We start from the raw sequence: 13,411 nt of genomic DNA on the forward strand, positions 1-13,411 counted from the left end.
AATTCTAGAGTATACATCTGTAATATTTCACAATATATAGTATTTTATAATGCAGAATTTGATAATATTAAAAAATATCATATATGTACTTTCTGACATTCAAATATGAGAGATCATCAATCATTTGAAAGACTCCATAAACCACTTACAGATTCTGAGAGCGCATGAACAGAGCACCTCCTTATTTCTAAATAATTTAACTGTGACATTCAACTTCAGGAGACTTTCCTAACAAAAGTGAACTGAATTAGCAGTCACTAAACATATTAGTGCAGGTACTCAGTTACATCAGTCTTATTCAGAATGGACATAACTACCTCATGCTTGGGAAAATAACATCAATAGCCTTCTAAGAAAGTAATTCTAATATCACAAATAAATTCTTTTTTAGTAAAAGGTCTCTGGCTTTTAACAGGCTTTCTATCACAAACCTGTCTTGATTCTCTGATTCTTCACATCCCAGTGCTCTAACCTATTTCATCCATGTCTATTTAACAATGACTGATTATTCTTTGGATGAACAAACTCAAAGTTTCTCACGTAGCAGATAACTACAATTAATACCAGGTGACGGGGTAAATCAGCTTCTCTCTCTGGGCAAATTATTTATTGATGTTTGGATAGTTTCAATGGCTCTGAGAGATCGTGATTTTCCTCCCAAAGCAAGAATTTAACCATACTTTATCCAGAAACAGTATTATTGGCTATTCTGCATGTCTGGGGGAGAGAGTGCTTCTAATTTTCATGATAAAGAAATAAAGATCCAGATTGAATATAAAATGCCTTTCCTCAAGAAAAAGGAATTGGCTTGTTTCCATGAATTACTTTGATTTCCATTAATCTCTATTTTTCAATGGAAAATAATTTCATCAGAAATCTTACGCTGGCCTTGCTGACCTCCTTCATCACCAGATACCTCAGCAGATGCAGAGGATGCAAAAAACCTCAGCCCTCAGATCCAAACCTCGAACTCCAAGCCTCATGAACTGTGACACTACCCACAGCTGCCCAGCAGTAAGGAATTTGTCAGACACCTCACTCAGGTTGCCCAATTCATGGTCTGCACTCCTCTAATCAAGATAACATGGTAGTGACACTAGTGTAAGATCAAAAAGCATGCCAATCAACAAATCATAGAATCATAGAATCTTCATGGTTAGAAAGGACCTTTGAGATCATCGAGTCCGACCATACACACACACACAAAAAAAAAACAAACCAAAAAAATCCCCAAACAACCTACAATCTCTGCCACTAGAGCATGCCCTGAAGTGCCACATCTACACGTTTCTTAAACACCTCTAGGGATGGTGACTCAACCACCTCCCTGGGCAGGCTGTTCCAGTGCCTGACCACTCTTTCAGTAAAGTAATTCCTAATATCTAATCTAAACCTCCCCTGCCGCAACTTCAGACCATTTCCTCTGGTCCTGTCATTATTGACTTGGGAGAAGAGGCCAACACCCACCTCTCTCCAACCTCCTTTCAGGTAGTTGTAGAGGGCAATGAGGTCTCCCCTCAGCCTCCTCTTCTCCAAGCTAAACATGCCCAGCTCCCTCAGCCTCTCCTCATATGACCTGGTCTCCAGCCCCCTCACCAGCCTGGTAGCTCTCCTCTGGACACGCTCCAGCACTTCAATGTCCCTCTTGTGCAGAGGGGCCCAGAACTGGACACAGCACTCGAGGTGGGGCCTCACCAGTGCCGAGTACAGAGGCACGATCACTTCCCTAGTCCTGCTGGCCACACTGTTCCTGATACAGGCCAGGATGCTGTTGGCCTTCTTGGCCACGTGGGCACACTGCTGGCTCATGTTAAGCTGGCCGTCCACCAGCACCCCCAGGTCCTTTTCTGCTGGGCTGCTGAACTCTTTACAACATACAGGAAAGAAATTTCAACAGGAACTGCATCATACCAAACTAGCAGATTTCTTTTGAATAGCAGACACACAACTTCTAGGAAGAGAAGACCAGAGCTTGATGCCTTTACTCATAGCAAACAGTACCTTTCTCAGCAAGGTACCCAGCAAAAGTAAATGCGAAAGAATAGGGCCCATAGATGATATTGAGAAGACATTATTTTTCCTACACTTTTCTAAAAACTGCACTGCCAGGATTGTCAAACACAAAGATGTGCCACTAAATATTGGTTTTAAAAACCTACAGAATTTGGAATTGATTTAGCCTAAAGAGCACCTCTGTTCATTGCACATAATTATGGCCGCTGAAATTATCTGATGAACTTTCAATTTCCAATCTTAATACTACTACTACTGTTGCTATCAGAGTACTTTCTGGAGTGAAGTGGGCAGCATGTTCCTGAGATGAGTTCAAGTCAGGGTGGCAGGAGACCCACACATGGAATTTGCTCCTCCTGGAACTTGGTGTTGCCAGGATTTATAATGAGATGTGATGTGAGTTGTGTCTCCTTGGTCAAGTATATACTATAATTACAGACCATTGCTGGGTTATTTAGAGTTCAAATTATACTGGAAAGGGGCTATTTAAATTGTTTATCAGGAGCAGCAGATTTACTATCTGTCTGTATTTAAACTATATAATGTGTCTAAATACCAAGGTGACAGTCACACTATGTATCATTACATAAATATATTGAATTAATTCAAATTAAAAGTTCAGCAGATCTTGTAGCACACTAGATATGTATTTGTTTATAAAGGTTTGACAAAAGTGCCATATGATGGTTCATTACCACTCTAATTAATGAAAAATGGATCCACTAATATGCAACAGCCGCTGCTATCACTTAATGCTCTGAAACAAGGTTTGCCAGCCATGAAGTTTCAGAGCCTGATTACAGATAATGGACTTTAGCTTCCTGTTGGGAATTTGTTCATTCTGCAGCCTCATCAGAATTTGAACCTGTGACATTTCCATCATGCTGTAGCTTGACTAGAGGTAAAATAGAAGCAGCTGTAGGGAAACTGCTAAGGGACTAACTGAAACACATGAAATCTTTCGCCGAGCTGGACCACTGGGAAGTCTAGTTACCCTGGAGAAATGCTATATGCTCCCTGTCTGGCTTTACAGGGAGGGGATGCCTTACTTTCTTCCTGATTAGGAGACATCCTCTTTTATAGCAGGGATCTTTGGGGAGCATGGCTTCCCCTAAGACATGATAAGACACAGATTTTCCCTTGGGCATTGTAGCCCCTGGCACCCAGGGGCAGCAGTTAGGAGATGTGATGCCTTGATTTCTACACGTCTGCACAGCATAAACGCAGCAACATTGCTCTACAGTGCCAACAGCCAAGCTTCAGACTGATACGCCGGATAAATTTAGGATTTGCAGAAGCAAGTACCTCTTTACATTAAGTACCTGGGATGGTATGTTGGTGTGCCCTTTACAGTATGTACATGAGCTCATACACAACCAGAGAAAATGAGGGATGGCAGGTAACTCCTAATACAGAACAAAATAAAAACCAAGGCTTAATACTACACTATTATTCCCACTTTCACAGACATAAACAAGGGTACAAAACTGTCAAATAATTTGATCGATATCGTTACTAACCCGGTAGCACACAGAGTTGCTTGATGAACTAATTTGTCAGGGTAGTGACATTGTAGGCACACTAATGTAAGCCCAGAGCTTTGGCCCTGAATAATTTTTTGCTGGTTATTAGGTTATTAATGGAAAAAAATAAGGGCTGTCTGAATGTGACCCTTAAGGCAATCCTCAAATTTATTATTTCTAGCTCTTAGGCCTTTCCAATATGTGATTTGTGTTTGATCACAAAAATAATCAGAGAACAGATCTGCTGAAGACACATAGCAAATTTAATTAATAGTAAACAGACTAAGTCTGCTAAAATATTATTGTTCCAGTGTAACAATAAGCAGAAAGAATAACTGAATGGATGAGTAAGTAAATAATTAAACAAACACATGAAAAGTAATAGGCCGGAAATGGCCATGTGCTTTTAAGGAGACCTCAGCACTGAGTTCACAGAGTTCCAGCTGAAGCCATCCCTGCTCCGGGCTGAACAAGCCCAGGTCCCTCAGCCTCTCCTCGCAGGGCAAATGCTCCAGCCCCAGTCATCTTGGTGGCCTTCACTGAACTCACTCCAGCTTATTGACGTCTTTCATATATGGTGTTGGAAGGGGCATATGGGCTGCAGTACCTTAGATATGGACTGATGAGTGCCAGGTAAAGGGAGATAATCACGTGTCTTCATCTACTGATGGTGCTCTAGCTAATACAGCCTGTCGGCCTTTGCTGCTAGGGCACATTTTGCCGTGACTGCAAAGTTGAGGTGCCAGGCAAGTAGTTACCTTACGTAGCAAGAGCTGCAAGATGACTTGCTAAAGGTTCTTCCTGTAAAGATCAAATCTGTAGAGATGCTGAACATCTGAAACTCCTCTGCTAACGGATGCTAAAGTCCAGAAGTTGACAAAACTCAATCATCAGCAGAAGAGAGACACAGAATAATTAATGGCAAGAAATTCAAGCTACTGATTTAGTTTCCAGCAGCTGCACTACTGGCTGTACAGTGTTTTGCAGAACAAAGTTCCCTTTTCATCCAATGATCCACCTTAGGAAGACATCCACAAGCAAAAGACTGTTGGCTACTAATTAATTCTCCTAGCAAGTGATGCAGCTGCAAGAGGAACAGAGAAGATGCTTTTAAGGGCACAGATAGCCTACGTGAACCTATGCACAACAAGGTGAGCACATGAACTCCAAAGAAAGGAAGAAAAAACACAATCAAGTGAAGTAAAACCCAACGCTCGCTGAGACCTGTGCCAGGAGACCTGCCTGAACTATTTCACAAAGAGCAGGAGGGGAGCTACGAGCTGTTTAAAGAAAAGGGGGAAAATCTACATCAGTCGCCCTGTGATAACATGCAGAGTTTTGGACAAGGAACAACCCCTCCATTCACTTTTGCTGGGAATTAACACCTCAGACTGAAGTTAGTCACTGGCAGAAAATTTGCCAGTTGAATGGAGACAGAAAAAGGAGGAGAGACAAAAGCTGAATCAAACAAACTGCTAGTGTTCCCACACAATGGCATTTGGGAGAGCAGCAAACCACTCTGAGACGTCAAATGCTTCTGGTAAGCTCAAATTCTTTAAGGATTTGTATGTTTCTAGTAAGTTCTAAATGGCTGAAGAAGGTTAATTTTAATAAATTGACAGTCTGGTGTTTTCTTATGACTGTGTGCTGACAAAACCTGACTACTGCAAAGTTTCAGGTGCACCACAAAATCTTGTAGTAACGGTAAGTCTGTTTAAGGAGAGTAGCCGTGTTTGTTGATGCCAGAGAAAGTGAATGTCTGAATTTCTAGCTATCCCTCGACAGGTGGCTGGTAAAGGCTGGGAAGATTTCTGAATTTTCTTTCCTCTTTCCTTTCAGCCAGGCATGGGAACCGCAGGGTGGGTGTGTGACCTGGCGCCGGATGGGGTTGGGTGAGGCACCTGCCCCCCTCCCCTGCTGCCTGACCAAAACAAGTCCCCATCCCCATACATCTTCCTCTGCCGCAGTGTCACACAACGGCATAGATGGGGGGGTGATTCCTTCTGAGGGGGAGACAGTCCGCGATGCCTTTCCACCTACTTGTGCACTTTTCCATTGCAGGAATTCCTCAGTGGGAGAAGGGGTGGATTTACCAGGGAATGAGGCAGAAGGCAAAAGCTTGCTTTACACGTTAGCTCTAACCAGTGCACCGGTCTGCTATGCCACGGGACACCGCATAACTTTGTTTAGACCAGGATTGCACTCGTCTACGTGGCAATATTGTTATTCACTGTTACACTGAGACCTGTGTGTGTAACTACTATAAGCGTGTGACTCTGTTGTGCCAGCTGCTGTATAGAAGCATGGGAAAATATGCTTCCTGCCCCAATCAATCTTTAAGTTAATTTAAGATACAGCAGATAAAATTAAAGGCTGGAGAGAGGAAGGAGGCTGAGAAAGAAGTTAGGATGTTGATATCCTGAAGTTCCACAGACGTCCTGCAAAAAGCATTTGCTCCAAACCTTCAGAAAAATAAGAAATTATTAATTTGGTTAGCCATCCTTGATTGCTGCCTTTATTGTGAAGCGGTTTTCCTGCACGTTCTTTTTAAAAATAGGGCTTTGACTGGTTGTGGGCCTATTCACCATCCTCAGAGAGAATTTCTAGAGCAAAGAAGGGGAGGAAGAGTCTCTTGAAACAGTTGTAGAAGTATGCTATAGCCTATGCCAGAGTCATTGGCAGAGCAGATATCTGGAGAGCAGCAATGCAGGAAGAAGCAATGTTGTCAGAAGACATCTCTAGGCAGGTTTTCAAACTTATTGCAATGTATACATGTGTGGTCATAGAGGTGAAATAAGCAGAACAGGATCTGTGCACATATGTTCATGGTATGTATGCATGTATATACAAGATGTTTAATATTCATCCCCATTAAATGAATACAGCTCCCATGATTTTCAAGGAGGTAAACTCTGAGTCGCTCATTCTTCCAATATACATTCCAGCTGTACGACATCCATAGGAAGATGTCTCTTGGAGAACGTAAGAAACATGGGCTGACTGGTATTTAGGGACTTTGTGATTTTATATCTAGAAAAGCCTTGTGCAGATGAAGGTGACACGCAGCTACTCTGGATTTCCACCTGATTACTGTAGTAGAAGTAAAACAGAAGGAGGAGCGTATATTTTTATCTTAAAATAAACTAGAGCTGGGACACTCACCTATTACACAGAATGGTTTCCTTGCAAAGCGCAGTCTTCCTTGCCATCCTCGGTATCGACAACAGCATCCAGCAGACCAGATACGAATAATAAATTCCAAACCAAAGACAACAATCATGACAAATTCCTAGAAATGGAAAATAAGAAAAATGCCTGTTACAGAAAACCAACACTGAAGCATCAGGAAATTTATGACCACTGTGCGTGTCTACCAGTTTACCGTGAGCACCTGAAGATCACAAACCAAACCTGGGACCTTGTTCCCCAGGATGGTTGCGCATCTACACGCAAAACACTGTCTCAAGAGCTTCCTGGTGAAGGGTCCAAATCTAACCTGAATAACACCAAATGTCTGCTAAGATTGCCTACTAACTATGATACGCTGAAGGACTGAATCATACTAAAAAAATACCAAAGCAAAATATTCAATGAATTTGGACATTGAGGATGAGACGACACGTAACTTAGACAGCTAGTGAAGCACACATATTATATATATACATTTAGGAAATCAATTTGTTCCCAGAAGTAGATTAAGATACGTGCAACTGTAATTACATACAATGGGTATGTAATTGTTTGTAAGACAGTAAATGAACATTTACTCTAGGCATAACTGTCCCTGGACAACTTGTGAATGAAAACATTTAAAAATCTTGCCTTGTTTGTCTGGTTTGCTTCCCTTTCACATTGGAACCTTTAAGACTGTCCATTTCGATAGCATCAACCTGTATTTATGCAATTTTTACTGGTAGAAAATGTTCAATACAACAGTGAGGTCAGCAGAGTTGCAGCAATAGAGCTTGGAGCGCAATTCAGCTCCATACCTTATGGAAATCTGAATCCCTATAATATGCAGTGATACAGTATATACACATTGGTATGGAATTATAAACTTAATTTAGATACTCTTCTGGAATGCCATAATAAAGTTATGTGTTTTGAAGTGATAAAATAAAAATTTGTGTGTTAACCGAAAGACGGAGAAAAGTACTTGAAGGACCTTCTTAAGCAGTTCATCAAGAAGAGGATGAAAGTTGTATTTTATTTGGCAGCTGAATGTACTTCCACATCCAGGAGAAAGCTGTTCCTTGTCAGCCAATTAATTTGTTATTCCTACAGGATGAGGACTAGTATGGTACTGGTAAGAAAGCACTGCAAATGAATTAAATAGAGGAATATTTGCAAGTGTAAGTTTGATCCAGTACTTACTTTTTCCCAATAAAAATTTTGCATGTTTTTAGACTGTGAGACCCTACAACTTTGCAAGCCAACAAGGTTGTAAATATCACATATGTCAACTCAGGCATTAATTTACCTGAATAAGTGGCATTATTAATATTGTGTCATGTAACGGTGTTTTACTAGCTTATGATTACTGGCAGTACATTGAAACATTGTGAATTTAATTTGCTTTTGCTTTCATAGAACAATTGGACAATGTAGTATTCCTTCCAAAAACATGTGAGCTTGTATAACTATATCACATTGAAAGAGTTTTTAGAATCTTTTTCAGTGTCTTCATTTCCAGTTTTGGAAATCCCATACTGAATTTCTAAATCACAAAAGCAGAATGAGATCCCTCTGCTAAAACTCAGCTAAAGAAAATGTCACTTTTTTTGGTTAGAAAAGAACACATGGAAAAATGACTGATTGTTTAAGTTTTTCTTTTTACTCATTCTACTACAAGACACTTCAACTTAATTCCATGGACAGAGTTATTGCACAACTTCAGAACGGATTATGTGCAAAATTGAAAAAGTGCTCCATATAGTAACAATAATTCTTAATAGTTGGCTACCATGGGGTACATTTCCTTGTAGGAAATTCTGAGCAGGCCAAGAAAAAAATGGACAAGAAGCCAACTGGAAAAAAAGGAAGAATATGTATTTTAGTGATTTCACTACCACTTTTATAGTGGTAGTTAAATCTTGAATTGTCAGATCTGGTTTACATGTTGTTAGAGGACGTCTCTGAATTTATGGGGGTGGATGGCAGGCGTCCAGGCCATTTGACATCTGATTCTCCTGACGAAGTTTCTTCTTTGGGGCAGGGGTAAGAGATACCAAAGGAGAGGAGGCCAGCAAAGCATAAAACATTCTTTGCTTCCAGTAAAATCTTTTACTTGTTAAAGTCTAATCACATTTCATTTGACTAAAGTTTCTCATTTCCCTGGAAAACGTACTGTGTGTACAGATGCATGAGAAACACCTCCTGCTTTGTAAGTACGCTGAAATTGTCACAGGCATCTTACAAGATCTGATCCACACGTGCAGGAGTGTGTCCTCTATCGTACTCTAGACCCCAGCAGGGCCTCCAATGGAGAACTGGCAAGAACAGAAAGTACTTCATATTCTGGAAGGACTAGCCTACAGCTTCAATTCAGTTAAATTAGTATCACAAAACTGCTGGTAGAAGTTGAAAAGAGGTAATTTTTTTGGTAGTTTAATAGTCTGGTTCCTATTAGTGCTATGCAGTTTTGTATTCATCATCTGTACTAGCATCAGCAACCACTATTTGCTATGCCTGCTCAGTTACACAAAGATGAAAGAAGTCGTTGTGTGATAAAAGCATGTGTTTGAGAGTCTCTTCTACTACATGGTGCGCTCGTGTCAGAGGCAGAAATCCTATTTGTCTCCACACACACACACACACAAACACATATACATGTACTACAAAGATAAACTTCATGGAGATATATCTATTCTGAGAGAGAAAAAAAGGAAAAGGATGTTTTCTCAATTTTTTTTTTTTTTGGAGGGCAGAGTAAAAGTATGATTTTTCTCGGAGAAACAATGCAACATATCTTTGTTCATTCCTTGAGAAATGTAGTTACCATTTCTAGCAACGTTAGGAATTTATGCATTAGTGAATTTATGCATCTCTCAAAATTAACTGAAGTTTCTACTACTTAAGTAAATTTTAACAACAGCTGCTACAGCTATAGTGACTGAGCTCAAATACAGTAAATATGTCTCTGTACACTGGAAGGCTAAAAGAACTGCTGATTTTAAAAATACGGTGTATGATTTTCCTCCACACATAGCAAATTTCTGGAGGTTTTAGAATGCAGTATAAGCTTTAATAACAGAAAAGACACTGAATAAAGTGGAGATGGGGTTTCACACTTATTTTTGCACTTTCTGAAATAGTGATGTTTAAAAATGATCCCTATATCCTGGTCACTCCTACTTCCTCAAAGAACAACTGATTTTGAAGGGAATACATATCATCACGAATAAAGTTAAAAGGAAAAGGATTTTCCTAGAAAATGTGAATGCGTTGAAACAGAAACGCCTCATAGTAGTACATATGACAGTTTTGTTGTATTTTGGATTGGCCCAGGTTGACACCAGAGAGAAACAAAGAATCCCACCCCACTGTGGAAAAAGTAATGTTTTAGTAATCAGTGTGCTCAGTCACAGTGTAAAGTCAAATCTCTGTCAAGGTTAATGCAGGCCAGGGAACGACATTATTTTTTCCTACGGCAGCTGCACGGTCACGAGGTTCTTGGTTTTCCATGGACAAAAATTGTAAGGATGCATCCCAAACAAGATCGGGATATTTTTTTAAATTTCATTTGGAACGGCTTATTACAAAATTAAGCATAAATCTAGGCCTTTAAATCACTTGGTTTTAGTTCCTTAGCAATTGAAACAGAAAATCAGGCCGTAATTGGAAAAGCATGTGACAGAATAAATCATTAGTCCTCATACGATTTGTATAGGCTTGCTGTAGAAATGATGCATTCCAAGTATCTCTGTCCTATATATATTACGATGGAACCTCATTAATTTTGGATTACTTATAGAAATTAATAACAACATTTACATCAAAATGGGCAAATTCTGCACTGTTGATAAATTTGTACTCCTTCAAAATTCAGCAACACTGAATTTGAACTGATGAGCAAGTTTTTATTTATTGGACACCTAACCCTTCCCTTCCTAGGTAGAGCAGGGATGCCCTGGCCTTCGCTGTTTCTTCCTTTTCCCCTATTTTATCATAGAATCATACAGTGGTTTGGGTTGAAAGGAACCTTAAAGACCATCTAGTTCCAACCCCCTGCCCTGGGCAGGGACACCTCCCACTAGACCAGGCTGCTCAAAGCCCCATCCAGCCTGGCCTTGAACACTTCCAGGGATGGGGCATCCACAGCCTCCCTGGGCAACCTGTTCCAGTGTCTCACCACCCTCACAGTAAAGAATTTCTTTCTAGAATCCAATATAAATCTAGCCTCCTTCAGTTTGAAAGCATTACTCCTTGTCCTATCATTACACTCCCTGATAAAGAGTCCCTCCCCATCCTTCCTGTAAGCCCCCTAAGGATCTTATTATCCTTTTTCAGTCACAGCTGCATCTGGCCTTGCACCACGGTTATGACAATCCGTAACTTTTTTTGATGTTTAAGCTCACGGTTAGCCCCCCCCAGTAACTGCTGTGGCAGATGCATCGGTGGTTCGGACAGTGAAAAGTCTTTCTTCCTTCTCAAAGCACAGTTCATCCAGACTGACGCCATTCTGAAATGCTTCTGCATACGCAGCTCGAGTTGTCTCAGGGAACTATACATATGCAAGGTAAGCAAGGCTGAAACACATGGGCTTAAAATATTCATTTCCTTTTGGCATAAGGAGCGCAGGCGCCAGTGTGCTCCTGAAGCTTTCTACATCTGCAGGTGCCTTGGTTCCTCTGCCACTGGAACAACGAGAGTCACACAAATGGCAGGAAAAGAAAATAAGAGGTCATCCTAAGCAAGGTTTCTATTAACAGACAGTCCCGGAGGACTCTAATGAACAGCATTGATAACTGATTAAGCATACTTTGTACAATCCAGCTATGATGAGCACTTTTTCCCCCCTTTTTTTTCTCTATCTAATTAGGATACAAGTGATGATTTGTTGAAATTGTCTCCATTAATATGCTTCTCGGGTAGTTTTTAATGATAAGGATTTCCCTAAGCATAACATTATAACAGCAAAAACCTGTTTTTATCATAGCTTTCTTGTTCATTAACATAACTGCTTATTAAAACTTAAAATAATTCGCTGCTGCAGAAATCAGGTGCCTTGGTTGTAGACCATCATTTCTGGGAATTAGAATCATTTTCGAGATGAGAAAAGGACCAAAGTTGAGCGCGCTCTGCTGTTCTTTTAGGACACTCCCGGTTATTTTGCAACGCGTAAATGAGCTGAGGGTTGGATATGAGAAATCCACCCACAAGACAATGCTCTGCTGTTATTTTAATTATACTTCTTGTATGGAAATTGTGTTGTTAAGTATTCTGAAGGCTAGCTAAGTAGGACAACAGAGCTGCAGACTGATGTAAGGAGCTGCTGCCTTGAGCTCATAGGAAAACTGGTCTACAAGCGACATTGTCAGAAGCCCGGGAAATGAACCCGGGAAGAAACCAAATTAATCCCCTGAAATAAGCTTTAATAAGGCCACAAGTGCTTCCCTCTTGCAGACAACATCTCTGCGGTGTAGCTGCACTGCAGATGATCATCTGGTGTAAATCAGCACAGACTCTCTACACCAGCACAACAGCAGGACTAGGAAGAGCAATGTCATCTAATAGAGCTTGGGAAGTGCCCTCTCTTCCCTAAAAGCTCATAAACGAGGAAGTCCAGTGTTTCCAAATCAGTCGGAAAAGAGGGAGAATAAACATGTTCTCATGCTTTAATTTATGGCTGAGTGGTTTAAGAATGTCACCAGCTGCTAAAATCTCTTTATGGTGACACATCATGATGAGTTGATACTATTCAACTAGCAATGCTTTATTATCTATCGTCAAAGAGGATGAGATTGTTTTCTCATTCAATTAAAGCAAGAACATAACACCTCAAAACTTCTGCATCCCTCTCTCAAGCAAAAAAAGCCCCTCTACTGATTCAAAGTAATGAGCACCAGAGTTGGGCTCTACACTTTAAACAGATACGATATGAGGGGAAGCACAACACTAGTCTCTCTCAGAGAAACCTGAAAAAGGTTTGAGCTTTAAATAGTTGTGATGCAGAGGCTGGTGGAGGACTAGTCACACTTCTGTTGCCAGTTGCCAGATTAAAATCAGCAGATATGAATATGTGTGTGCTTTATTGTTCACAATAATAGTATAATTTGAATGCACATTTGTATTATTCCTGATTCAGCATTAGAAGGATAGATCTTTGATCTAAACAGCTATGAAGTATATCTACATGTGCATATATACGCTTAAGGAACTAATGCTTTAATTCTTTCCAACTGCAGTTTAACAGTGGGAGAGGCGGCCATAAATCTGAAAACATAACCCAGAATAGACCCTATTAGTGGCTATAAATCACAACCAGAGCCTTCAGTTCAGTTCCCAGTGCAATACACAATAAGCATGAAATTAAATTTATGCACCTTTTTGTCATTTATCAGTTTTATAATGAATGTGATACTTTTACTACACTTGCTTTTCCAAATTATGATTAAGATTTCCCATGTTGATTCTACGCTAATAGAGGATTATTGAGAAATCAGTTCTGAGCCTTTTAATCTAATACACAGCTACAAGTCTATTGATATAATATTAAAATCCCAGTGATATGCTTAGTTTTAATTAGCCACATGTTATATAGGACTTCTGCTATCCAACTCCCTTTAAGCTTTTTGTCTTTATTACTTGAAATGGCACCTACCCGTCATGTTTCTTTATTCGCTTACACCAGAAAAAAGCCCAGAATTTTTATG

The 13,411-nt window shown here is 40.2% G+C and overlaps 1 protein-coding gene across 2 annotated transcripts in view; it reads right to left on the bottom strand.

Moving 5' to 3' along the window:
• KCNQ5 (potassium voltage-gated channel subfamily Q member 5) overlaps positions 1–13,411 on the bottom strand; it is a 303,149-nt gene that overhangs the window by 67,986 nt on the left and 221,752 nt on the right. For both annotated transcript variants that reach the window (XM_054193769.1, XM_054193768.1), the window contains exon 3: positions 6,699–6,825. In XM_054193769.1, coding sequence (XP_054049744.1) covers positions 6,699–6,825 — 127 coding nt within the window. The remainder of the gene's footprint in view (positions 1–6,698; positions 6,826–13,411) is intronic.

The sequence above is a fragment of the Rissa tridactyla genome, chromosome 3 (genome assembly GCF_028500815.1).
Source record: "Rissa tridactyla isolate bRisTri1 chromosome 3, bRisTri1.patW.cur.20221130, whole genome shotgun sequence".
Taxonomy (NCBI): Eukaryota; Metazoa; Chordata; class Aves; order Charadriiformes; family Laridae; genus Rissa; species Rissa tridactyla.